Source organism: Pelophylax lessonae (assembly GCF_965119305.1).
Source record: "Pelophylax lessonae genome assembly, chromosome: 9".
NCBI classification, from domain to species: Eukaryota; Metazoa; Chordata; class Amphibia; order Anura; family Ranidae; genus Pelophylax; species Pelophylax lessonae.
Genome location: NC_138776.1, coordinates 266154404 through 266182164, shown reverse-complemented (window position 1 = coordinate 266182164; position 27761 = coordinate 266154404). Strand labels below are relative to the sequence as shown.

The following is a 27761-nucleotide window of genomic DNA, read 5'->3' as shown; positions in this document are numbered from 1 at the left end:
CATGTTAGAATCCCAGAATCCTCCTCACCTCTCCAGTCAGGTCTGTGTTTTATTAATAGAGATAAGAGTGATGTCATGTGACCTCCCAGAATCCCCCTCACCTCTCCGGTCAGCAGGTAGATGATCTCCAGGGTGAGGTTTAGTATCTTCTCAGTCATGTGACTCCGGTCCTCCTCCATCCTCATTGATGTGGTCATGTGATCTATGCGGGTTTCTCTGTAGACGGATAGGGGAGAATTATCTGGACTGTATTGGTTGTACATTATTAGGATGGGGATATAAGGGATTATTAGTCAGGCTACCCCTGAATTGGCACATGTAGATTGGGTTACTTAGTGTTTGTTATGTTTCTTGTTCCCAGCAAACCTGTTATATTTTGTCCTACCTGCCTGATCGGAAACGGCACTTTTAGTTTTTTCTCTGAATTATTTTTGATTCGTTTTAGATCTGCACACAAAGAACAATCGATAGGATCTTTCTTTAATTGCTTACTGTTTACCTTAGTAGAGGAGCTATTGTCAGCTCTGGATGTGACTACGTATGTCTTTATTTTAAGCTTTAAGAAAAATGAGGTAAAACACTATTCTATCTGCTGGAAATATAAGACGTCACAGTGACTATGGAGGAAGAGGACGGACATGACGGGGGGGGGGGGGGGGGTTACTGGGTGTAAATAGAAAATAAGATCTTATTACCTCCTCTGCTGCCACTTCCATCAATGTCTCCTCTCTACTTCCTCCTAACTCACCTCTCACCCGGAACTTCCTATTTATATCTGACATCACTTCCTGTCTGTATCTGACATCACTTCCTTTGTCTTCCCCAGAGACTTCCTATCCTAGAAGTAAGATCACCACCATGTGAAACTCAGAGGAACTGAAGCCCCCCCTGAGAAACTTCTCGTAGTTTAAACATGGCCTCACGCTGTTAATTTTTAACATTTTGAATTGTTTTTCTTGTCATAATTGCCTCTTAATTATATTTTGGTGTATTTATTATTTGTCCACATATAATCCACTGAAGAAAGTCCTTTGGACGGCAAGAAGATCAAACCAAATAATCCTGAAGGAAATCGTTCCTGAATATTCACTGGAAAGACAGATCCTGAAGCTGAAACTCAAATACTTCGGCCACCTAATGCGAAGAGAGGACACATGGAAACATGGGAAACATGGAAGGAAAAAGGAGAAGAAGATGACTGGATGACAAGATGGATAGATGGCATAATCAAAACAATTAACAGGAAGTTAGGCAAGCTCCAGGAGGCAGTGGAGGACAGAAAAGCCTGGCGCGCTATGGTTCATGAGGCCACGAAGAGTCAGGCACGACTGAACAATAACAACAATCCACTGAAGAGAGGAAGAAGCTGTAGAACTTTGAAGAAGGCCCATCACTGTAGCCTAGTGAGTCTCACGTTACCAAGAAGTTGATATTGCATTCTTCATGACTTCACTCGCGTGGAGGAACTTTTCATCTGAGGATGGACTATCACAAACAACCCCTACAGTGGCAGATTTCCTCCAAAATAGTGTCAGCATACAAACAACCCAACATAGTCACACGGGGAAAGGCTTTTGAGTAAGGATGGGCTCATGCCCAAGCCCGTTCCTACTTGTGAGTAGGGATGAGCCTGAGCATGTTTGGATCCTAGTCTGGGCCCGCATCAGTGAGCCCACCAGGAAGGTGTCATCTGTACTGGGCCATTCATCTGTGGCCAGGAAATCCCCTGCCCTGCAATCACACATAATCGAAAAGCAGGGATTGCCTCAGCTGCAAATGATAAGCTCAATACAGTGACAGCTTCCTGATGGACTCGGATCTAAACAGACCCATGCTCATCCCTATTTGTGGATAAGTACCACACCACAAACCTAAGTCAATAACTGAAGTATCTTAAATTGGAACTAAAGACAATTTTTTTTTACATTTTATATGGCATAAGGGAGTTAGAACTCCTGTCTGTATTGTTTTTCGCATATGTGTCCCATTGGGAAGTTTTTCCTTCACTTCCTGTTCCATAGACAAAACAGAAAGTGCGAAGAAATTCCTTCAAATTGAAGGAAACCCTGGTTGTCACAAGAACTAGTGTCCCCATTGGAAGATTTCCCCTTTATTCCCGTTCTGGTGACAACCCAAATTCTTTGACTTTCTTTCACTTTCAGTGATAAAGGTCACCAGTACAAACAGAGAGGGCGAATCTCTCTAACGGGGCACAGGTGTCAATAAAAAAACTGACAGGGGTTCTAATCCTTCTCTACTCCATCCAAAACCAAAAAAAAGTTTTTCCTTTAGTTACGTGAGTGGTTACCAGAAGAAGAAAAGAGGGGAATTCATCAAGTGGGCATACCATTTCTGGTGGTTTCCAGGGTTTTCCCTCAAATTGGAGAGATTTTGTATCACTTTGTGTTACGGCCACGCAACAGGAAGTGAAGGGAAATGTCTCCAGGCGTTACTAAGTTTAATGGCTAAGGCAAATGGCCAATCAACTTTTATATACAAAGATGATGTCTGTCTACCTTTAATTCTTTCCCCAGTTATTGCTACACAAAAATACAAATTGGATGCTCATCTGTATGATCTGAATCAAATCATACAATTGAACAAATTACCTTGAGATCTTGGTAAACTAGCTGGGCCTAAGCTTGAGAGATGAGAGGGCAAGCTGAGCCTCAGCCTGACAAATGGGTGAGCTATCTAGGAATTGTCTTGACTGCTGAGTGGGCTGGGCTTGGGCTCAAGAGATGAGTGGGCTAGCTGGGATAGGGCTCAAGAACTGGTTGAGCTAGCTGGCCTTAGGCTTGACAGATGAGTAGGCTAGCTTAGCCTCAGCATGACAAATCAATGGACTATCTGGCCCTGGTCCTGAGCTTAGTGAGCTAGTTAAGCCTGGGCTCAAGAGCTGAGTGGGCTAGTTTAGTCTAGACTCAAGAGCTGGTTGGCTAATTGGGCTAAAGAAGGCTAAAGTCAACTTTGAGAGACAAATAGCAGAAGAAAGTAAAAGGAACCCTAAGAAATTCTTTAAATATATCAAAAGCAAAAAAAAACGAGGTCAGAGCATGTTGCACACATAATTAATGATGATGGGAGGATGGTTACAGAGGACACAGAGAAGGCAACCGTGCTAAATGCTTTCTTTGCCTTTACACAGGAAAAGGAGGGGTACATTGACCATGACTGTATGGCTAGCAGTACTTCACAGGACTTGCCGCTATAGCTAACAGAGGGTGAAATCATGGAAAGGCTGGATAACATTAACACAAATAAATCACCAGGACCGGATGGCATACATCCGAGAGTACTCAAAGAACTTAGTAAGGTTATAGCTAGACCACTGTTCTTGATCTTTGCAGAGAGTTTTTGAGAGGAACTGTACCAGGTGACTGGAGGAAAGCTAACGTGATACCAATATTCAAAAAAGGGCAGAGGCATATCCCGGAAAACTATAGGCCAGTCAGCCTGACGTCAATAGTATGTAAACTACTGGAAGGGATGATAAGTGACTATATCCAAAAATTTGCTAAAGTCAACAATATCATCAGCAGTAATCAGCATGGGTTTACAAAAGGACGTTCTTATTAGACCAATCTGTTAACATTCTATGAGGAAGTGAGCTGTGAGCTAGATAGAGGGAGACCTGTGGATGTATCTGGATTTTGCTAAGGCATTTGATACAGTTCCCCACAAACGCTTAATTTACAAACTTTTACAAAAGGTCTGCAGGCATAGACCACAAGGTTTGCTCTTGGATAGAAAGCTGGTTAAAGGGGCGTGTCCAAAGGTTGTTAATAAATAACGCATACTCAGACTCTGGGTCTGGGGTGATCAGTGGGGCCCCCCAAGGCTCAGTCCTGGGACCAATTTTGTTCAAATTATTCATAAATAACATTGAGGACGGGATCATTAGCTCAATCTCAGTTTTTGCAGATGACACAAAATTAAGCAGGGCAATAATTTCACATTGTGAGGCAGAAATCTTACAGAATGACCTGAACAAAATAACAGAGTGGGCAACTACATGGAAAAGAGGTTCAATGAGGAGAAATGTAAGGTATTGCACTTGGGCACTCAAAACGTAAACGTGAAATACGCTTTAGGGGGGGAATCAAAAATGGAGAAAGATCTGGGAGTCTTAGTAGAAGATAAACTAAGCAATAGCATGCAATGTCAAGATGCAGCTGCCAAATCCGGCCGAATATTAGCATGCATAAGAAAGAGGATATATTCCAGAGATAAGAATATAATCCTACCAATTTATAAAACTCTGGTCCGGCCACATCTGGAGTACTCTGTCCAGTTATGGTTGCATATCCTCAGAAAGGATGTGTTGGAACTAGAGAGAGTCTAGAGAAGGGCAACTAAACTAATTATGGGATTGGATGACCTTAATTATGAAGAGCGCTTACAAGCGCTTGTCAGATGGGTGGGGTAGCCGGGTTTGAACTTGACAGCTGTTTAGGCCGGTTGGCTAGCTCGACGCTCTAAGCTGAAAAGCTATGACTGTGGGCACATAATATATGATAGATATAATTCTCTACCACACCCAAGCTGAGCAGAGACAGGGAAGGAAGACAGATGGGGAGCTAGTAGATGGGCATGGTCTCCACACAGGACATTTTCTCTTCTTCTGACCACTGCCAATGTGTTGCTGCTCCCATGAATCTTCAGGGTGCAATTGCTACTCAGGCAGTACTGAGGCCTCTCTCTTCACTCAGATGGAGGATCAGTGTAGAGGCGGATCCATACACATACAGGTCCCTTAAGGGTCATCCACTGGGCCCGAATCATCATGTAATTGATGTCACAAATTGGGTCAGGTGTAGTTGAAATAAAGCTTGTATCTTACAAGCTGCCAGGCAAAATTGTCCCATGATAGATTGGTATTTTTTTCATATAATTAGGAATTTATGTTATTTTTCATGTGGTAATTTTACTTGGGAGTCTCTGGGATATTTCCAGAGATTTGCCTCAACAGCCGGGATATTCAGGAGAGAACCCTCAAAACCCAGAGTCGGCCTAGTTTCTCGGGTGAGTTGACATGTTTTCTCTATAAGGATTTACAGTACATACACACACAGCACAAGGCCGTGTTCCCTGGGCTGTAGTTCCTCTGAGCTCCACAAGGTGGTGATCTCACTTCTGTCCAGACAGAACGTCTCTATGGAAGACAGGAAGTGATGTCAGGTATAAATAACAAGTTCCGGGTGAAAGTTGAGTCGGGAGGAAGCAGAGAGGAGACATTGCTGGAACTGGCAGTAGAGGAGGTAATAAGATCTTATTTTCTATTTACACCCAGTAACCACCCGTCATGTTTCGTCCTCTTCCTCCATAGTCACTGTGATGTCTTTTATCTCCAGCAGATGATCATACACACATATATAGTGCGGAAACCTAGATCGACCCCTTCAGGGTCCGAACATTTCCCCACTTAATAAGTGAATATTCTCTTGTGTTTTTATTGAACAGCGAGGTTTTTATATTGGTTCTTCATGTGAAATTTTGTCATCATTTTTACTTTTATATATTTACGTATGATTCGAAATTGGCTGAGCAATAGTTAGAACAATAACAGGTTTGCACAGGGCAAGAAACACGACAAACACCAAGTAACCCAATCTACATATGCCAATTCTCACCGGGGGCAGCCCAACTATTAACCCTTTATATCCCCATCCTAATATTGTACAACCAATATAGTCCAAATAATTGTCCCCTATCCATCTACAGAGAACTCCACATAGATCACCTGACCACATCAATGAGGATGGAGGAGGACCGGAGTCACATGACTGAGAAGATACTAAACCTCACCCTGGAGATCATCCACCTGCTGACCGGAGAGGTGAGGAGGATTCTGGGAGGTCACATGACATCACTCTTATCTCTATTACTAAGACACAGACCTGACCGGAGAGGTGAGGAGGATTCTGGGAGGTTACATGACATCACTCTTATCTCTATTAATAAAACACAGACCTGACCGGAGAGATTAGGAGGATTCTGGGAGGTCACATGACATCACTCTTATCTCTATTAATAAAACACAGACCTGACCGGAGAGGTGAGGAGGATTCTGGGAGATCACATGACATCACTCTTATCTCTATTAATAAAAAACAGACCTGACCGGAGAGGTGAGGAGGATTCTGGGAGGTCACATGACATCACTCTTATCTCTATTAATAAAACACAGACCTGACCGGAGAGATTAGGAGTATTCTGGGAGGTCACATGACATCACTCTTATCTCTATTAATAAAACACAGACCTGACCGGAGAGGTGAGGGGGATTCTGGGAGGTCACATGACATCACTCTTATCTCTATTAATAAAACACAGACCTGACCGGAGAGGTGAGGGGGATTCTGGGAGGTCACATGACATCACTCTTATCTCTATTAATAAAACACAGACCTGACCGGAGAGGTGAGGAGGATTCTGGGAGGTCACATGACATCACTCTTATCTCTATTAATAAAACACAGACCTGACTGATGAGTTGAGGGGGATTCTAACGTTCCTATTGGTTCTCCAATGCAGAATTTTCGTGTTCTGAAGTCAGGGGATTATATGACGATCATAGTGCGTCCATGTGACTCCCTAAAACCTGAGAGACACAACATGGAGAAGATTCTAGAAGTCACTAAGAAGATGATGGAGCTGCTGACAGGAGAGGTGAGTGGTCCCGGGAATTCTGGGACATTATCCAGTAACAGACAAGGGATGTGTCTGGATGGTGACTGTATCATTGTGTGTGTCAGGTTCCTATAAGGTGTCAGGATGTCACTGTCTATTTCTCCATGGAGGAGTGGGAGTATTTAGAAGGACACAAGGATCTCTACAAGGACGTCATGATGGAGAATCAGCCGCCCCTCACATCACCGGGTAAGAGGAGACTTTATTGTAAAGGAGAGAGCAGTACGGAGGATCCAGCTAGATCCCCCATCATCTGATAAACACATAGAAACAATGTATTCAGTCAGTGTGTGTGTTTCCTACAGATGGATCCAGTAATGGGAACCCACCAGAGAGATGTCCCTGTCCTCTGTATTCCCGGGATTCCACACAGGAAGGTCACACCATCCCTCACCATCATCAGGTAGATGAATAACAATTATTGGTAGTTGATTTGTTATACTGATTTATACACGTGAATGTTTTTCATATTGAATGTTTTATGATATTTTTAGAGTAGAAACCTCAAAAATTCTAATAATGTTGTAAAAGAAGAGGATGATGAGTATGGTGTGATGAAGGAGCTTTTTGAAGGACACAAGGATCTCTACATGGACTTTATGATGAAACTACCTACTAACAGAAACCCACCAGAGAGATGTCCCCATCCTCTCTATTCTCAGGATTCAACACAGGAAGGTCACACCATCCCTCACCATTATCAGGTCAGTGGAGTTGGGGGTCTTGAACATAAAGTTATTGAACACTTTGACATGTGGAGACGATGTGTGGACTCTACAGGATGATTATTTCTATGTGATCTCAACAGAAAGGTACTATGGGGTTAGTAATATCGAGTTTATGCTATAGCCCCCCCCCCCCAACGAGAGGGAGGAGGGGGAGGCAGACCTCCTATCACAGCTTGGAATGGCAGCAAGGATGGGAAATGTCGTTATAATGGGAGACTTCAATTATCCGGATATAGACTGGGCAGAAGGAACCGTGCATTCATCTAAGGCAGTAAGTCCCTTACTTACGAACCTTCAAGTTGCAAACTTTCAAAGATACGAACAAACGTTTTGTTCATGTGAAACATTTGTTCGCATGTCAACTCACGGACATTGCTCACGTGCCTGCTGGACATTGTCACATGCGCACACCCTCTGTCACAAGCGGTTGTGCTGCTGTGTACTTTACTGTACAGTGTGGATTTCAAGCCCAGGATTTCTAGAAGCAAACGTAGAAGCACTGGTGATGTAGTTGGGGCTTCTAAAAAGTGCCAAGTAGTAACCATGGAAACAAAAATGAAAAAAATTAAGAGATCGGAGCGAGGAGAAAAGATAGTAGACTCCGCTCGTTCCTATAAAAATGTATCGGTCAACCATCAGCACAATGATGAACAAGGACAAGATCATGGAACATGTGAAGTCTGCTGTGCCAATGATGTTGACAATAATATCAAAAAAGCATAGAGGAAATGGAGAAACTTCTCAGTGTGTGGATGCAGGTTCAACATCTGTGTTGAGTCCCTCTCAGCCTAATGCTGATTCAAGAAAAAGCTAAAAGCCTGTATAAAGACATAAAGAAAAAACATGGTAAAGAATCGGAAGGTGCATCTTGCTGGTTTCATAGGTTGAAGGCTAGAGCCAACCTTCAAAAAGTAAGTGGTGAGGCAGCGAGTGCAGATACCGTAGTTGACCGGGAAGTTCCTGCAACACTTCGAGAAATTATTATTGAATGGGTTTATTTACCTGAGCAGATTTTTAATGTAGATGAGACAGGACTGTACTGGAAAAGGATGCCAGACCGAGGTTACATAAGTAGGGAGGAAAAGCTGATGCCAGGCTATAAAGAAGCAAAGGACAGGCAAACTCTAGTGTTTGGTAGCAATGCTTCCAGCAATATGAAACTGAAGCCTCTCTTAGTTTACCATGCAGAAAACCCAAGAGCCCTTAAAAATATGGCCAAGGGCTTACTTCCTGTTGTGTGTAAGGGTAACTCCAAAGCCTGTGTTATGCAGGCCCCTTTTTTCCACCGCTTTAGCCCAGAGATAGAGAAATATTGCTTGGAGAATGATGTCCCATTCAACATTCTTTTGCTGCTTGACAATGCTCCGGGCCACCCCCCCCCCCCCCCATTCATGGATGATTTTAATCCAAAAATCAAAGTAGTGCATCTGCCACCGCAAACTATGGCACTGATCCAACCTATTGACCAGGGAGTTATTGCAACTTTCAAGAAATATTATTTACTTCACCCTTTTCGGCAGGCAGTAAAGGCGATTGACGAATCAGGAACAGTTTTGGAAGGACTGCAACATTTACAAGGCCATAAAAAACATTGACTTTGCTTGGCATGAGTTTACGGCTGTCACTAGGAATGAAGTTTGGAAGAACCTTTGCCCACATTTTGTTCATGATGTTTGTAGATTTGAGAATAAGGGTGAGTAGTCCAAAGAGGTCTTTGGCAACTTAGAGTCCCTCAGCGAGAAGCTGGAACTAGAACTCGAAAAGCTTACTAATGAAGCCTAAAATACACACTAAAAAACTAGCAGGTGCACTGATCAACAGTTTAGTATAGCCTTCCAGCTGGCTATTGGTGATAATTAGACAAGTGAAATGGTACTGCTGCTCTCTATGGATCCTCCGGCAGGAACACATCTAGACAAAAACACAAAAGAAGAGAACGCAAAGCCAACCTAGTGTAACTCGGCTTTAATATGGTAAAGTTAAAAACACTACAATGGTCAAACTCACGTTGTGTAAAGATTGATACAGCATAAGGATTCCACTGTGGCGACGTTCCTAAAACCACCTCAAGATCCTGACAGGGGATGGGGGAGCTGTGGACATTCAACCTAGCTGCCCAGATCTTTGCAGCACATCTGAGGCTATCCACCACCACACTCAATGTGCAGATACAAATGTGCATGTGCCCAAAGAACACACGAACCCACACAAGCAGGATACAAGGGGGGAAGAGAGTGTGAATGTCACACAGTTGCCATGACAACGCATTTCGGAGGCATGACCTCAGATGTGCTGCCAGGATCCGGGCAGCTGGGTTGAACGTCCATGGTTCACCCTCGTCCTGTAGGGATCCTTAGGAGTGTGGCCACAGTGAAATCCTTATGCTGTATCTATCTTCAAACAATGTGAGTTTGACCATTGTAGTGCTATTGAAGACCTGAAGAAATTGGAGACCCAGCGAAAGGATGAAGAGAGCCAAGAGGAAGAAATAACTGAAGAGCCAAAAAGGTCCATGACACAGGAAATGGCAAGGGGATTTTCTTTATTTGAGGAGGCACAGGACCCAAATGTAGAATGGTACACAAACGTTGCAGCAGCTGTTCAGAATGCCATGCAGTGTTACCATGTCATCTATGATGAGAAAAAAAAGCTACTACTCAGACATCACTGGATCGTTTTTTTCAAGAGAGTAGATTCATTGAATCCAACAAGGAACCAGATCCTGTGCCATCAACGTCGGGCATGAGTGAAATTGCATATTGCTCTCCATCTCCTATTGCTGAGGATCCTTCATCTCCACCATCTCCCACCTCCCCTCCCTCCACCAGTCAGTAACTCTTCCTCCCTGTTCACTCCATGCCAGCCCCTTATGTTATACTGTACTACTGTACATTTCAAGGTACTGTACTGTAAGATTAGAAATGTTTTCTGTTTTACAGTATTTTTTGTGTTTGTTTTTTATGCATTATTTATGTGAAAGGCATCATAAACCTCACTTTGTTGGATTTACGAACAAAGTGGACTTAGGAACAAAGTGGTACTTAGGAACAAAGTGGACTTAGGAACAGTGGATTTACGAACAAAGTGGACTTAGGAACAAAGTGGATTTACGAACAAAGTGGACTTAGAAGCAAAGTGGACTTAGAAACAAAGTGGACTTAGGAACTAAGTGGACTTAGGAACAAAGTGAACTTAGGAACAAAGTGGATTTACGAACAAAGTGGATTTACGAACAAAGTGAGCTTAGGAACAAAGTGGACTTGCGAACAAAATAGACTTACGAACAAAATGGACTTAGGAACAAAGTGGACTTAGGCACAAAGTGGACTTAGGCACAAAGTGGACTTAGGAACAAAGTGAACTTACAAACCAAGTGGACTTACAAACAAAGTGGACTTACGAATAAAGTGGACTTACGAATGTGCTCCCAGAATGGAACAGGTTCGTAAGTAAGGGACCTAAGAGGAAGATATTTTCTTTTTTTTTTTACTTTTAAAATATTTATTGAAGATTTTACAAGAAGTAAAGCAAACGTCAACACAAAAGTACCAACATCAGTGAAGGAAATATAGGAAAAAAAAAAAAACAAATGCAATGGATAAAACATTGATACCCACTTCACCGGACTCAAAACAATAGAAGTAACATCAGATTTTGCAGGGTTCAATGATCACCAGTGAGATAAGTAAGCGCACAACGACGAACAACCCCAAGATCAAAAAGCTGGCTATGTGGAGTGCTAGATCATCAGACTCCTGGGTAGTCAACCATACAATGGAGAAAAGATAGAGGAAAGAAGGAAAGAAGAAAACAAGAAAGGAAAAAGAATAGAGTAAAGAGAAATGGTCCAGACCAGAGTCAGAAGGAATATTATAGTCCCCAAAACCTAAAGGCTAACGTGCCAGAGAGAGATGCATATAGGTAGCCCATGGCTCCCAGACCTTTACAATTTTTTAGACTGTGTCCTCCAGGATGCTAACAATATTTTCATGTAACGTGATCTAGGTGATTTTTTTCCTTGCCTGCGCCAGGGACACCGTAGGTTGTTTCCAGGATTTAGCAAGAGTCATCTTGGCCCCCAACAAAATAAAGAAAATCAAACATTGTAAGCTTTTAGGTAGACCAGGCACAGGGGAGTTAAGGAGTGCTATACATGGAGTCTGTCCCATTACTCTCAGTATCAGGGCAAAAATGCCGTTCCAAAAGCCACGGATCCTAGGGCATACCTACCAGATATGCCACATTGTCCCCAACATCTGACAGCCTCGAAAGGATGATATTTTTTTGTATGTGATCTCACATCATAAATACTTCTATGTTACAGATGCTATTTTCTGCCATTCTGTTGGTTTAGGGTGAAGATCTGATGAAGATGAAAGTTGAGGATGAAGTAGAAGAGACGTATGTGAGGGATGATCTGCAATATATGGAGGAGGCTGGAATGACGACGACATTCATAGAGGAGGACACTCCTACAGAGATCAGCACAGGTGAGCCGTAATATATTCTTCTCTTATCTCTGCTCTGTTACTGCTCACTGATTGGTCCAGAGAAGGAGTGATATGAACCAATAAGGTCTATAGCTACCAGTGAGGTAGCAGAAAACTACATGTTTGTACAACGAAAAGTAACAGATCAGCTTTGCTGCTGATCTGTGGAGCTGCAAATAACAGATAAGGTGATCTGGGGCACTTAGGGTGATCCCTCTTCTTCAAGCAGGACTTATTGCTAAATGGTAATATTTCCTAATACAGATGGAATTTTGATGTAAGTGAACTAACCCTCTCATATCTATTGATGATGTTTTTATATTTTTCCAGGACACGCCATGGAGAAACCCTCAAAGGATCGTCTCACTGTACCTCCAGGTTGTAAAATGGAAAATGTATACATCACAGGAGATTGTGCCAGACAAAAGGCAATGACCTCAACTATGTATGGTGGACTTCACAGTGTGGATAGACCATGGAATCCCTCTGACTCTGAGCAACCTCGTACTGTGAGGGATGGTGCCGGAATTCTGGAAGAAAGGGAATTTTCTGGTCCTGGATATGGGGAAAGTTTTTACTCTCAGCCATGTTTTTCTGTAGCTCAGAGAGATCACACGGATGAGAAGCCGTATCCCTGCCTTGATTGCGGGAAATGTTTTCCAGATAAGAGCAGTTTTTCTAGGCATCAGAGATTACACACCGGCGGGAAGTCATATCCTTGCCCTGAGTGTGGAAAATGTTTTACACATAAATCAGACCTTGTTATACATCAGAGATCTCACACAGGTGAGAAGCCGTATTCCTGCCCTGAGTGCGGGAAATGTTTTTCACAAAAGTCCGTTCTTAATAGACATCAGAGAATCCACACAGGTGAGAGGCAATATTCCTGTCTTGAGTGCGGGAAATCTTTTTCGTGGAAATCTAATCTTATTGAACATCAGATATGCCACACGCAGGTAAAGCTGTTTTCCTGCCCTGAGTGCGGGAAATGTTTTTCAAGGAAATCAGCACTTGTCAGACATAGAAAATCTCACACGGAGGAGATGATATATTCCTGCCCTGAGTGCGGTAAATGTTTTACACAGAAGTCCCATCTTTACAGACATCTAAGAAGCCACACCACCCTCGAGGTTTATTAATGTCCTATGTGAGGGAAATGTCTTCTAAAAGGATCATATTTTGCCGTACATCAGAGATCTCACACTGGGAAGAAGCACACCTTGATATACACCTCAGAAAACACGTGGCTGAGCGCTCCTCTGATCTTTATCATGGAAGAAAAACTTTATAAGGAAATCAGAGATTACTGAAGACTTGAGGTTGAGTTTGGATTACTCTGCTAGGAGAGAGAAGGAAGGGGTGTCACTTCTGGTTGGGTCCCTCTAGGAGAGAGAAGGAGGGGGTGTCACTGCTGGTTGGGTTCCTCTAGGAGAGAGAAGGAGGGGTAGTCACTGCTGTTTGGGTCCCTCTAGGAGAGAGAAGGAGGGGGTGTCACTGCTGTTTGGGTCCCTCTAGGAGAGAGAAGGAGGAGGGGTCACTGCTGGTTGGATCCCTCTAGGAGAGAGAAGGAGGGAGTGTCACTGCTGGTTGGGTCCCTCTAGGTGAGAGAAGGAGGAGGTGTCACTGCCGGTTGGGTCCCTCTAGGAGAGAGAAGGAGGAGGTGTCACTGCTGGTTGGATCTCTCTAGGAGAGAGGAGGAGGGGTTGTCACTGCTGGTTGAGTCCCTCTAGGAGAGAGAAGGAGGGGGTGTCACTGCTGGTTGGGTCCCTCTAGGAGAGAGAAGGAGGGGGTGTCACTGCTGGTTGGGTTCTCTAGGAGAGAGAAGGAGGGGGTGTCACTGCTGGTTGAGTCCCTCTAGGAGAGAGAAGGAGGGGGTGTCACTGCTGGTTGAGTTCCTCTAGCAGTGTAGTCTGATCTCCCCTGATCTTCAGAAGAAGCTTAAAAAAAATAAAATCACCCTGACAGAGGAGCTAGATATTGCTTGTGGATGAAGGGAAGGGGAGATCAGACTACACAACAGAAATAATTATTTGGGTGTAGTAGTTATCAAGCCTGCTTAAGTTGCTTCATTTGCTTGGAGAGTGCTACCTGTTGGCCAAATGTGGAAAATATGACTTTAGATGTAACATTTCATATTTACCTGATAGAAATGTAAACAAATTAGCCCTTTTTGACTAATACCTGAAGATTAAGTATTTATATTCCTAAACTCATGAATAAATTGTAAGTTGATTGATAAAAGTTTGCCTTCAGATTTGTATGATGAAATGTCCTTTTCTTTTCCTTTATTCATTTTTCTAGCACTACAAGTAAGGTCCATCCTGTATGTTTTAGTTTTAGTCTTAATCTTGTTTCTTAGTAGTTTGATTTTACCGGCTTGTACTTGTTGGAACAGCCGACTCTCCCCCTTCTCATAAATCTCAGGATGTCTGTAGTAGACTACAATGATAAGTCCATCAGTTCATTGACCCATCTATCATTCCACCCATAATTCCTCCTCCGCACCATCACCACCTTCAACCAGAAGATCATCTTTCTTCCTCACTTTCACATCACATCTAACATAGAGAACCCCCCCCCCTCCATCTTTTCTATGTCCCGTGTCCCTCTAAACAAGAGAACCAGCATGAATGCAAACAGCCCAGTCTTGTGAGGAGTCAAGTTCTGTTTCTGGAACACCAACTAAATTCTCAGATCTGTATGATGAAATGTTTTTCTCTTTTCCTCTTTCTAACACTACAAGTAAGGTCCATCCTGTATGTTTTAGTTTTAGTCTTAATCTTGTGTCTTAGTAGTTTGGTTTTACCGGCTTGTATTTGTTGGAACAGCCGACTCTCCCCCTTCTCATAAATCTCAGGATGGCTGTAATAGACTCCAATGATAAGTCCATCAGTTCATAGACCCATCTATCATTCCTCCCGTAATTCCTCCTCCACGCCAACACAACCTTCAACCACAAGATCATCTTTCTTCCTCACTTTCACATCACATCTAACATAGAGAAACCCCCCTCCATCTTTTCTATGTCCCGTGTCCCTCTAAACAAGAGGATCAGCATGCATACAAACAGCCCAGTCTTGTGAGGAGTCAAGCCATGTTTCTGGAACACCAACCACATCTCCAACCACAAGATCATCTTTCTTCCTCTAATGTAGAGAAACCCCCCTCCATCTTTTTCTATGCCCCGTGTCCCTCTTAAAGCGGAGTTCCGGGCACAAAATCGACCTAATCAATTTTGTGCCCATCCGCTGGATTTTCTTCACCTGAAAAGGAATTGGATAGTTAGGTATATATATTTTTTTACTCACCTTGTAATTGTAAATAGAATATACTCACCTATTCTCCACTTCCTCCCTCTGTGCCACGGCTCCGCCGTCACTTCCTCTTTGCGATGATTCCTGGGAGCTGAACGTCATCGCTCCCAGGAACCAATGTGACGGCACCGGCCCTGCTCGTCACTTCCGGGGCGACGCCGCATTCCCTGCTAAACAGCTTCTGGGCATGCCCAGAAGCTGTGGAGGAATGCGGCGCCGCACCGGAAGTGACGAGAGGGGCCGGTGCAGGCGCATTCTGGGAGAAGAAGACACGGAAGAGGACGCAGAAGAGGATCGCGCCGGCTTCAGCTGCCCACAACAGAGATGGCAACGCTGGAGAAGAAATTTTATAAGTGAGTATTTCTTCTTGCAGGTAAGTGCGAACCTGGACAGATCAGAGGCTAGCCATTGTGGAATGTACTAGCCCTGACTGTCCCGGGGGTATGTTTATTGAAAAAACTTTTTCGTGCCCGGAACTCCACTTTAACAAGAGGATCAGCATGAATACAAACAGCCCAGTCTTGTGAGGAGTCAAGCCATGTTTCTGGAACATCAACTAATTTTTCAGATCTGAATGATGAAATGTTTTTCTCTTTTCCTCTTTCTAACACTACAAACAAGGTCCATCCTGTAGGTTTTAGTTTTAGTCTTAATCTTGTGTGTTCGTAGTTTAGTTTTACCTATGTATGCAAATTAGGTATAATATATGCAAATGAGGAACAATATATATAATTATACCTGATTTCCTGCTTCTCCAGGAAACAGGATGAGGTGACAAAAAATACTAAAAAATATTTATTATTTAAAAATAATAAAAAATACATGCTCCTGCTCTCTTAGCAGAGATGGTACCAGATGTGTTCAGGGTACATAAAGTGCATATGATAAACAAAACATATTAATATGAATATATAAAGTGCACAATGCTTTGTGCAAAAAAAATATTGTAAACTGCGAGAACTGGCAGTGACAGCAAAGGATCATAGGCATCCCAACCAAACCGGGGAGGGGGATGCTAGACTTAAATATGTGCCCAAAAAAGAAAAGTGCATGTAAAAGTGAGCCCAAGAGTCTTTATAGTAAAAAGGCCTTTTAGACTTGAAGGGGTTGAAACAGTATTCCAGAGTATTCCAGAGCTTCCACCAGTGCTGCATGCAGTCCCACGGTGTTCACACACATTCAATAGATGGCAGCTTACCAGACATAACTTTAAACCTGCCAAAAGTATAAGGAATAGGTTCCTCTCTTTCTCCTCTGGGACACTCACAGCCTTATGGCCCGTACACACGATCCGAAAATCGGACAAAAAATAACGCTTGTGAAAGGATCGGACGATAATCTGATTGTTAGTACACAGCTTACGAGAGGCGATCACGACAGTTCGCCCGATATTATCCGGTCGTGCAAGCATAAAAATTTTTATCGTATTATAACACATCGTACGATAATCGTATTATCAGTATGTTGTTCGTCCGAAAAAAATGGTGAGCAGTAGACAGCGCATGAGCAGTAGACATCATTTTCCCCTCACACGCTACAGCGTGGTTACGCATACCGGAAGCTTTTGAATCATTGTCCGAAAAAAATTCATATCGTAAGTAACCTCTCCCATTTGCGAATATAATTGAGAGTTCCTAGCAACCAAACAAAAACGGATGGAGAGTCGTCTGATTTTCGGATCGTGTGTACTGGGCATTACTCAGAATGAACAGTGGCTCTTAGGGGTATGTGACAGGGTTAAAAAGCCAAGGACCTCAATGCATCTTTATGCGGCTTTCCACTCCACTTCCATAGCAACCCGGTAACCATATGGATAAAAGAAGCCTAGATAGTGCATTATCTTCACCGACTTTTATTATAAAAGAAAAATTGCACTTACATTAAAAACGAAACAATCCAGCTTAGAGCATGCACGGCCGCCTGCAGTGCAGACCGCGCCGAAGTGACGATGCGGCATCTCCACCCGACGCACGTGCCATCCTCCAATCCCAGTGGACGTCTGTTGAGTAGAAACGTGCGTGCATTGACAATTCCTTTATTTAAAAATAAAAAAACAATGTCCCCCCGATGTAGATCCATCATCAGTCACTCGCCTCGCCCGCTGCACCTCTCCCCCCCCTCCTCTTCCTCCTTTTTCTATGGTTATCCGAATATTGACATATAGTAATTTTTAGTATTACTCTATACCAGTGTATTATTTTTAAACGTCTCCCATGCCCGCCGGTGAGAGGTGTTCGTGGCCTGACCTGGTAGGCATGACCCTTGGTGGCCATTAGCTTCAGGTGAGGTCACTTCTCCCCCTACTCTTATATGTACAGTACATGAGGATATATATCATTGTTACTAATTATACTCTATCATCATTGTTAGAACATGCGTAGTCTGTAAATCCTCCTGAAGAAGCGGTCTATACCGGGAAACATGTTGAGTGCTATACGCTTGAATGCTTGTATTCCCAATATGGGATAACCAGTTCTAATTGTATTGTCACTTTTGTAACAATTGTATTTTTGTATGTCTTTTTTGATTTTAAGATGTTTTGAATAAAATTAGAAATTCATTTTCATCTTTTGGTTTTTCTATTCTATGGTACCCTAAAAATCCAGCTCTCTATTTTTTCCCCAAGCCCCAATTCCTTGTCCCCCCTTGGACCTCTATGGGGAGGTTAGGTCCTAGTTTTCCCTTCCCCAGTTTAGTTGGTGTACCCTAGGGTTCAGTGTTATTAGTGGTGTATCCTAAGGTTCAGAGTTATTAGTGGTGTACCCCAAGGTATGGGATACCTGGTAGAAAACCCCTTTAAAACCAAGTTGTTCTTAGTGGTGTACCCCAAGATTCAGTGTTATTAGTGTTGTACCCCAAGGTTCGGGATACCTGGTAGAAAACCCCTTTAAAAACAATTTGTTATTAGTGGTGTACCCGAAGGCTCAGTGTTATTAATGGTGTACCCCAAGGTTCAGGATACCTGGTAGAAAACCCCTTTAAAACCAAGTTGTTATTAGTGGTGTACCCCAAGGTTCAGTGTTATTAGTGGTGTACTCCAAGGTTCAGTGTTATTAGTGGTGTACCCCAAGGTTCAGTGTTATTAGTGGTGTACCCCAAGGTTCAGTGTTATTAGTGGTGTACCCCAAGGTTCAGTGTTATTAGTGGTGTACTCCAAGGTTCAGTGTTATTAGTGGTGTACTCCAAGGTTCAGTGTTATTAGTGGTGTACTCCAAGGTTCAGTGTTATTAGTGGTGTACCCCAAGGTTCGGTGTTATTAGTGGTGTACCCCAAGGTTCAGTGTTATTAGTGGTGTACTCCAAGGTTCAGTGTTATTAGTGGGGTATCCCAAGGTTCAGTGTTATTAATGGGGTACCCCAAGGTTCAGTGTTATTAGTGGGGTATCCCAAGGTTCAGTGTTAATAGTGGGGTATCCCAAGGTTCAGTGTTATTAGTGGGGTATCCCAAGGTTCAGTGTTAATAGTGGGGTATCCCAAGGTTTATTGTTATTAGTGGGGTATCCCAAGGTTCAGTGTTATTAGTGGGGTATCCCAAGGTTCAGTGTTAATAGTGGTGTACCCCAAGGTTCAGTGTTATTAGTGGTGTACTCCAAGGTTCAGTGTTATTAGTGGTGTACCCCAAGGTTCAGTGTTATTAGTGGTGTACTCCAAGGTTCAGTGTTATTAGTGGTGTACTCCAAGGTTCAGTGTTATTAGTGGTGTACTCCAAGGTTTAGTGTTATTAGTGGTGTACCCCAAGGTTCAGTGTTATTAGTGGTGTACCCCAAGGTTCAGAGTTATTAGTGGTGTACTCCAAGGTTCAGTGTTATTAGTGGTGTACCCCAAGGTTCAGTGTTATTAGTGGTGTACTCCAAGGTTCAGTGTTATTAGTGGTGTACTCCAAGGTTCAGTGTTATTAGGGGTGTAACCCATGGTTCAGTGTTATTAGTGGTGTACCCCAATACTCAGTGTTATTAGTGGTGTACTCCAAGGCTCAGTGTTATTAGTGGTGTACCCCAAGGCTCAGTGTTATTAGTGGTGTACCCCAGGTTTCAGGAAACCTGGTAGAGAACCCCTCAAAACCAATGGTTTTTCATGGTTTCAGTTCTTCTAAGCTCCACAAGATGGTGATCTCACTTCTACCAAGACAGGAAGTCTCTATGAAAGGCAGGAAGTGATGTCAGAGTATAAACAGGAAGTTCCGGGTGAGAGGTGAGTTGGGAAGAAGTAGAGAGGAGACATTGTTGGAACTGGCAGTAGAGGAGGTAATAAGATATTATTTTCTATTTACACCTAGTAACCCCCTGTCATGTTCCGTCCTCTTCCTCCATAGTCACTGTGACGTCTTTTATCTCCAGCAGATGATGATACACACATATATAGCGTGGAAACCTAGATTAACCCCTTCAGGGGCAGAACATTCCCCCACTTAGGGGCCAGAACATTTTCTTACTTTTCACCTCAGCGGTCACTTGTCACGAAGGACGAGATTCGGGTTCAGCCCAATCGAAGTGTATTCGCAGAGTGGTGACCGGGCAAATAACTGGCCGTATTCTGGCTGATATCAGGGATCATGTTTGTGTACCTACTTAATTTCCTGTTTTTTTTTTTATTTATAGTATTATTGAAGAATAATTAAAATTGTATGCAATTTAGAATGGGATCCATGATTTTGTATATTTTTTTTATCAGTGACAGTTGCATATTGTTTTCTGTTTTACTAACTTTAGGATGTTAAGACCCCGTTCACACTGGGGCGACTTGTCAGGCGACCTGGTTGCCTGACAAGTCGCCGTGGGTCTCCTGCCATAGATTAGCACCGGACCCGTTCTAATAGGAGCGACACAAGTTGCTCCGACTTAGAAAAAGGGTCCTGTACTACTTTGGGGCGACCTGTAGCGACCTGCATTGACTTCAATGATATGAAGTCCGTGCATGCCGCTCCGAGGTCGCGGTGCGAGCTGTGCACCACGACTTCACAGGTCGCCCCGGCAAGTCGGGTCGCTCCTATGTGAACCGGATCTTAATCTTTTTTTTTTTTTCATTTATAATTTTTTTTTAGCATGTTTATTATCTTGATTACTATTGCATATTCTTTTCCATTAATTGAATTGTGAGATGTATTTGGTTTTTATTATTTTTTTCTGTAGTTTTTTTATATTGGTTACTATTGCATATTTTCGTTTGCTTTTATTGAATTGATATATTACATTCGTTTTTATTATTATTTTTTTTTATATTTGTATTATATCAGTTACTGTTGCACATTCTCCTCTGTTTTATTGAACTAGGAGATGTTAATTTTTTTTATATATTTTTATTATATCAGTTACTATGCATATTTTATATTATTATATATTATATGTTTTTATTGAACTGTGAGATTTTATGTTTCTTCTTGCTTTTATTCTTTTGTATTTTTATTATTATCGATTACTATTGCATATTTTCTTTTGTTCTGTTGAACTGTGAGTTGTAATATTGATTCATTTTTATTTTTCCTAAATTGCTATCTTCAGTTACTTTCTTCTGTTTTGTTGAACTGAAATGTTATGTTGATTTTTTTTTTTTTTAAATAATTTTTTTGTGTCGTCATTTTTAATTCTTACATTTGGCGAAATTGGCTGAAGAGCTGTTCAGACAATAATAATGTCCCCCCTATTGAGGGAAGTTGGTCTCTTTATCCTATTCTTTGATATCTCTCTACAGAGAAACCCGCATAGATCACATGACCACATCAATGAGGATGGAGGAGGACAGGAGACACATGACTGAGAGGATACTAAACCTCACCCTGGAGATCATCTACCTGCTGACTGGAGAGGTGAGGAGGATTCTGGGAGGTCACATGATATCACTCTTATCTCTATTAATAAAACACAGACCTGACCGGAGAGGTGAGGAGAATTCTGGGAGGTCACATGACATCACTCTTATCTCTATTAATATAACACAGACCTGACCGGAGAGGTGAGGAGGATTCTGGGAGTTCACATGACCTCACTCTTATCTCTACTAATAAAACACAGACCTGACCAGAGAGGTGAGGAGGATTCTGGGAGGTCACATGACATCACTCTTATCTCTATTAATAAAACACAGACCTGACTGGAGAGGTGAGGAGGATTCTGGGATTCTAACATGATATTCCTATTGGTTCTCCAATACAGAGATTTCCTCTTCTGAAGTCAGGTGATCATATGACCATCACAGTGCCTCCATGTGACTCCCGAAAACCTGAGAGACACAACATGAAGAAGATTCTAGAAGTCACCAAGAAGATGTTGGAGCTGCTGACAGGAGAGGTGAGCGGTGCTGGGAATTCTGGGACATTATCCAGTAACAGACAAGGGATGTGTCTGGATGGTGACTGTATCATTGTGTGTGTCAGGTTCCTATAAGGTGTCAGGATGTCAGTGTCTATTTCTCCATGGAGGAGTGGGAGTATTTAGAAGGACGCAAGGATCTCTACAAGGACTTCATGATGGAGAATCAGCCGCCCCTCACATCACCGGGTAAGAGGAGACTTTATTGTAAAGGAGAGAGCAGTACGGAGGATCCACCTAGATCCCCATCATCTGATAAACACATAGAAACAATGTATTCAGTCAGTGTGTGTGTTTCCTACAGATGGATCCAAGAAAAATGGACTTTGCTGTCAGACAGCTCCCGGGTTGTGGTCCTCACTGACACCAGAGCAGACTGCAGCTGACCTAGGAAATCACTGCAGCAAAGTACTAAATTGATAGACCATGCCAGACAAGGTGCAGGCCATAGTTTAGGGTAGGCAGTGAACAAGTGAAGTCAGATACAAAGCCAAGATCAATATCTAGAGCGTTCAGAACTTGGGAACAGTGGAACTCCACATAGGAACACTGGAAATTAGGAACACTCAAACTCAGGGACACTGGGGGCACAGGGGTTGTTGAGGACATAGATTACAGGAGACAGTCGAGAGAGTGGGGTCACAGAAGTGCACAGGTTGACAGAGTCTCTGGAGGCACAGGGGGAAGTGGGGCCCACAAGAACACAGGGGTGCAAGGATACAATAACAACATGACGTGGAGTCTGGGGCCATGAACTAAACTTATTGCACAGGCCATGAGTGTTGATCTAAACACGACTAAATATAAGGGCTGATGGGGACTAGATGTGTAGCAAGCTATGTAAATCATAAAGTAAGATCCGGAAAGGCCTGTAGTTCCCAGTCCAGTACAGCAGTGAGGTAACAGAAAACCTTCTTAACACAGATGGAATCTTGATGTAAGTGAACTAACCCTCTCATATCGATTGATGATGTTTTTATATTTTTCCAGGACACGCCATGGAGAAACCTTCAAAGGATCGTCTCACTTTATCTCCAGGTTGTAAAATGGAAGATGAGGACATCACAAGAGATTGTGGAGGAGAAAAGACAATGAGCTCAACTATGGATGGTGGACTTCACAGTGTGGATAGACCATGGAATCTCTCTGACTCTGAGCAACCTCGTACTGTGGGGGATGGTGCCGGAATTCAGGGGGAGAAGACATTTTCCTGTTCTAAATGTGGAGAAATTTTTCACTTGGAACTAAATCTTTCTGTAGATCAGAGCTCTCACATGGGTGGGAAGCCGTATTCCTGTTCTAAATGCGGGAAATGTTTTTCAGAAAAGAGCAGTTTTACCAGACATCAGAGATTACACACAGACAAAAAGCCACATCCCTGCCCTGAGTGTGGAAAAGGTTATTCACATAAATCAGACCTTGTTATACATCAGAGATCTCACACGGGGGAGAAGCCGTATTCCTGCCCTGAGTGCGGAAAATGTTTTTCACAGAAGTTCATTCTTACCAGACATCTGAGGTCTCACGTGGACGAGAAGCCGTATTCCTGTCCTGAGTGTGGAAAATCTTTTTCTTGGAAATCCAATCTTATTGAACATCAGATATGCCACAAGCGTGAAAAGCTGTTTCCCTGCTCTGAGTGTGGAAAATGTTTTCCAAGGAAATCCGCACTTGTCAGGCATCAGAAATTTCACGCTGGGGACAGGCCATTTTCCTGCTCTGAGTGCACGAAAAGCTATTCACAGAAATCAGACCTTCTTGTACATCAAAGACTTCACACGGGGGAGAAGCCGTATTCCTGCCCTGAGTGCGGTAAATGTTTTTCACTGAAGACTGGCCTTACCAAACATCAAAGAACCCACACAACCCTCGACACCTCGACCCAAGTGCGGGAAATGTCTCCTATATGAATCATATTATTCCATACAACAGAGATCTCACACTGGGAAGAAGCACACCTTGATATACACCTTAGAAAACACGTGGCTGAGCGTTCCTCTGATCTTTATCATGGAAGAAACACTTTATAAGGAAATCAGAGTTCAATAAAGACTTAAAAGATGTCTCTGACTTACTCTACAAGGGGAAAGAAGGAGGGGGTGTCACTGCTATTTGAGTCCTTCAAGTAGTGTTGTCTATTCTCCCCTGATCTTCATCAGAAGCTTCAAAGGAAGACATCATGGCGAGAGAGGGGCTAGGTATTACATGTAGTTGAGGAGATGGGGAGATCAGACTATGTGACAGGACTTACAATTTTTAATAGCGTAGTTATCAGGTGGACATTTGCTGATGTTACATTTAGTATTTAAAAATAAAAATGTAAATATATTAACACAGATCTTTTAAAGTTTGAAGAAAATGACTTCCGAAATATCCATTTCTTTTCCTTTATTCCTTTTTCTAACACTACAAGTAAGGCCCATCCTGTAGGTTTTAGTTTTAGTCTTAACCTTCTGTCTTAGTAGTTTGGTTTTACCAGCTTGTTGGAACAGCCGACATACCTCCTCCTCATAAGTCTCAGGACGTCTGTAGTAGTCTCCAATGGTAAGTCCATCAGTTCATAGACCCATCTATCATTCCACCCGTAATTCCTCCTCCACACCATCACCATCTCCGACCACAAGATCATCTTTCTTTGTGACTTTCACATCACATCTAACATAGAGAAACCCCCTCCATCTTTTTATGTACTGTGTCCCTCTAAACAAGAGGATCAGCATGAATACAAGCAGCCCAGGCTTATATGGACTCAAGCCGTGTTTCCGGAACACCAACCACAAGATCATCTTTCTTCCTCACTTTCACATCACATCTAACATAGAGAAACCTCCCTCATTATTTTCTATGTCCCGTGTCCCTCTAAACAAGAGTATCAGCATGAATACAAACAGCCCAGTCTTGTGAGGAGTCAAGCCGTGTTTCTGGAACACCAACCAGGGCAGGAGGGGAACACCAACCAGGCATGAGGGGGACATAAGGACCCTAAACTTAAGAAGGGCAAACTTTTCTAAACTGTGCTCAATAATAGAGAACATAAATTGGAACCTAACCCTAGGAACATTGAACACGGAGAAAAAATGGGAATGCATATTAAACAAAAGTGCACAGTGCATTCCAATGGGAAATAAATATAGAAGAGCCAAGGTCAAACCAGGGTGGCTAAACCGTAATGTAAAAATGCTTATTAGAGAAAAAAAATGGTCTTTAAGAAATATAAATCGGAGGGGACATTATCAGCTTTCCATCAATACAAGGAATCTACCAAGAAATGTAAAAACAAAATCAGGACTGCTAAAACTGACTTAGAGAGACACATAGCAGAGGAGAGTAAAAAATAAACCATAACAAATGTCCATTTCTTTTCCTTAATTCTTTTTTCTAACACTACAAGTAAGGCCCATCCTGTAGGTTTTAGTTTTAGTCTTAACCTTCTGTCTTAGTAGTTTGGTTTTACCAGCTTGTTGGAACAGCCGACTCACTTCCTCATAAGTCTCAGGATGTCTGTAGTAGTCTCCAATGGTAAGTCCATTCGTTCATAGACCCATCTATCATTCCACCCGTAATTCCTCCTCCAAACCATCACCATCTCCAACCACAAGATCATCTTTCTTTGTGACTTTCACATCACATCTAACATAGAGAAACTCCCCTCAAACTTTTCTATGTCCTGTGTCCCTCTAAACAAGAGGATCAGCATGAATACAAGCAGCCCAGTCTTGAGAGGACTCAAACCGTGTTTCCGGAACACCAACCACAAGATCATCTTTCTTCCTCACTTTCACATCACATCTAACATAGAGAAACCCCCCTCCATTTTTTCTATGTCCCGTATCCCTCTAAACAAGAGGATCAGCATGAATACAAGCAGCCCAGTCTTGTGAGGACTCAAGCCGTGTTTCTGGAACACCAACCAGGGCACGAGGGGAACACCAACCAGGCACGAGGGGAACATAAGGACCCTAAACTTCAGAAGGGCAAACTTTTCTGAACTGTGCTCAATAGTAGAGAACATAAATTGGGACCAAACCCTAGGAACATTGAACACAGAGGAAAAATGGGAATGCTTTAGTAACATATTAAACAAAAGTATCTCACAGTGCATTCCAGTGGGAAATAAATATAGAAGAGTCAAGGTCAAACCAGGGTGGCTAAACGGTAATGTAAAAATGCTTATTGGAGAAAAAAAATGGCCTTTAAGAAATATAAATTTGGAGGGACATTATCGGCTTTCCACCAATACAAGGAATCTAACAAGAAATGTAAAAACTAAATCAGGACGGCTAAAATTGACTTCGAGAGACACCTAGCAGAGGAGAGTAAAAAAAACCCTAAGAAATTCTTTAAATATATTAATAGCAGAAAAACAAGGTCAGAGCACGTTGCACACTTATTTAACGCTGATGGGAGGATGGTTACAGAGGACACAGAGAAGGCAACTCTACTAAATGCTTTCTTCTCCTCAGTCTTTACACAGGAAATGGAGGGGTACACTGACCATGACTGTATGGTTAGTAGCACATCACAGGACTTGCTGCTGTGGCTAACAGGGTGAAATCAAGGAAAAGCTTGATAACATTAACACAAATAAATCACCAGGACAGTAAGGCTTGCACCCGAGAGTACTCAAAGAATTCAGTAAGGTTATAGCTAGACCACTGTTCCTGATCTTTGCAGACAGTATTTTGACAGGAACTGTACCAGTTGACTGGAGGAAAGCCAATGTGATACCAATATTCAAAAAAGGGCAAAGGCATATTCCGGGAAACTATAGGCTATTAAGCCTGACATCAATAGTATGTAAATTACTGTAAGGGATGGTAAGGGACTATATGCAAGAATTTGCTAAGGACAACAGTATCATCAGCATGGGTTCACAAAAGGACGTTCTTGCCAAACCAATCTGTTAAGATTTTACGAGGAGGTGAGCTATGAGCTAGATAGGGGGAGACCTGTGGATGTGGTGTATCTGGATTTTGCTAAGGCATTCGATACAGTTCCCCACAAATGCTTGATCTACAAACTAAGGTCTGCAGGCATCTATCCAACAATGTTGGATAGAAAACGTTATAGGGGCGTGTTCAAAGGGTGGTGATAAATAACGTGTACTCAGACTGGTCTGGAGTGGTAAGTGGGGTCCCCCAAGGCTCTGTCTTTTGTTCAATTTATTCATAAATAACATAGAGGATGGGATCAGTAGCTCAATCTCAGTTTTTGCGAATGACACAAAAATAGGCAGGGCAATAACTTCTCATCAAGATATAGAAATCTTACAGAATGACCTGAACAAAATAACAAAGCGGGCAACTACATGGCATATGAGGTTTAAAGTGGAGAAGTGTAAGATATTGCACTTGGGGACTAAAAACATAAACACAAAATATGCTCTAGGGGGGAACCTCTGGGGGAATCAAGAATGGAGAAAGATCTGGGGGTCTTAGTGGAAGATAGACTAAGCAATAGCATGCAATGTCAAGCTTTAGCTGCCAAAGCCAGCAGAATATTAGCATGTATAAGGAAGGGGATATATTCCGGAGATAAAAATTATAATTCTACCACTTTATAAAACTCTGGTCCGACCACATCTGTCCAGAGTGGTCACCAGTCCTCAGAAGGGATGTGCTGGAACTGGAGAGAGTCCAAAGAAGAGCAACTAAACTGATTTGGGGATTGGAGGACCTTAATTATGGAGAACATTTGCGAGCGCTTAATTTATTCTCCCTTGAGAAGAGACGCCTGAGAGGGGACATGATAGCGATTTACAAATACCTCAATAGTGATCTCAGCATAGGAAAAAACTATTTAGTCTCAAGGAGTGTAAGAGGACATGTGGCCACACAATGAGATTGGAGGAGGGGCGGTTTAACCATAAGCTGCGTAGGGGATTTCTCACTGTAAGGGCGATAAGATTGTGGAACCCTCTTCCACAGTTGGTGGTAACTGCGGGGAGTATGGCTACTTTTAAAAGACTCTTGGACGTGCATCTCAAAGATCACAACATTCAGGGTTATGGGAACGGACTACGTCTTTGACACACACCTGCACAGGTTGAACTGGATGGACTGTTGTCTTTATTCAACCTCAACTACTATGTAACCACAAGATCATCTTTCTTCCTCACTTTCACATCACATCTAACATAGAGAAACCCCCCTCTTTTTTTTCCCATGTCCCTCCAAATAAGAGGATACAAACAGCCCAGTCTTGTGAGGAGTCAAGCCGTGTTTCTGGAACA

The 27761-nt window shown here is 42.6% G+C and overlaps 6 protein-coding genes across 6 annotated transcripts in view; 5 read left to right on the top strand and 1 right to left on the bottom strand.

The window, feature by feature from the left end:
- The window catches only part of LOC309562902 (uncharacterized protein), a 53638-nt gene extending 30095 nt beyond the window's left edge, over positions 1-23543 (top strand). The window contains exon 2 of the mRNA XM_082267222.1: positions 22520-23543. Coding sequence (XP_082123348.1) covers positions 22528-23439 — 912 coding nt within the window. The 5' untranslated portion in view covers positions 22520-22527 and the 3' untranslated portion in view covers positions 23440-23543. The remainder of the gene's footprint in view (positions 1-22519) is intronic.
- LOC309562863 (uncharacterized protein) overlaps positions 1-27761 on the top strand; it is a 117181-nt gene that overhangs the window by 32555 nt on the left and 56865 nt on the right. The gene's annotated exons all lie outside the window — the stretch shown is intronic.
- The window catches only part of LOC309562714 (gastrula zinc finger protein XlCGF66.1-like), a gene marked incomplete at its 5' end in the record, with an annotated part of 66873 nt that overhangs the window by 3445 nt on the left and 35667 nt on the right, over positions 1-27761 (bottom strand). The window lies entirely within an intron of this gene.
- The window catches only part of LOC309562770 (uncharacterized protein), a 79046-nt gene continuing 58489 nt past the window's right edge, over positions 7205-27761 (top strand). The window contains exons 1-2 of the mRNA XM_082267073.1: positions 7205-7397; positions 11776-11911. Coding sequence (XP_082123199.1) covers positions 7248-7397; positions 11776-11911 — 286 coding nt within the window. The 5' untranslated portion in view covers positions 7205-7247. The remainder of the gene's footprint in view (positions 7398-11775; positions 11912-27761) is intronic.
- LOC309562864 (uncharacterized protein) lies at positions 12172-14022 on the top strand. The gene has a single exon (XM_082267183.1). It carries the CDS (start codon positions 12250-12252, stop codon positions 13048-13050), a length of 801 nt encoding a protein of 266 aa, XP_082123309.1. The 5' UTR covers positions 12172-12249; the 3' UTR covers positions 13051-14022.
- The window catches only part of LOC309562622 (uncharacterized protein), a gene marked incomplete at its 3' end in the record, with an annotated part of 500517 nt that continues 492171 nt past the window's right edge, over positions 19416-27761 (top strand). Inside the window, exons 1-2 of the mRNA XM_082266875.1 lie at positions 19416-19468; positions 20913-21027. Of these exons, the coding sequence (XP_082123001.1) occupies positions 20932-21027 (96 nt within the window). The 5' untranslated portion in view covers positions 19416-19468; positions 20913-20931. The remainder of the gene's footprint in view (positions 19469-20912; positions 21028-27761) is intronic.

Bases quoted from the DNA above. Each gene is read 5' to 3' on its own strand.
- LOC309562864 (XM_082267183.1), top strand. From the start codon at position 12,250: ATGGAGAAACCCTCAAAGGATCGTCTCACTGTACCTCCAGGTTGTAAA.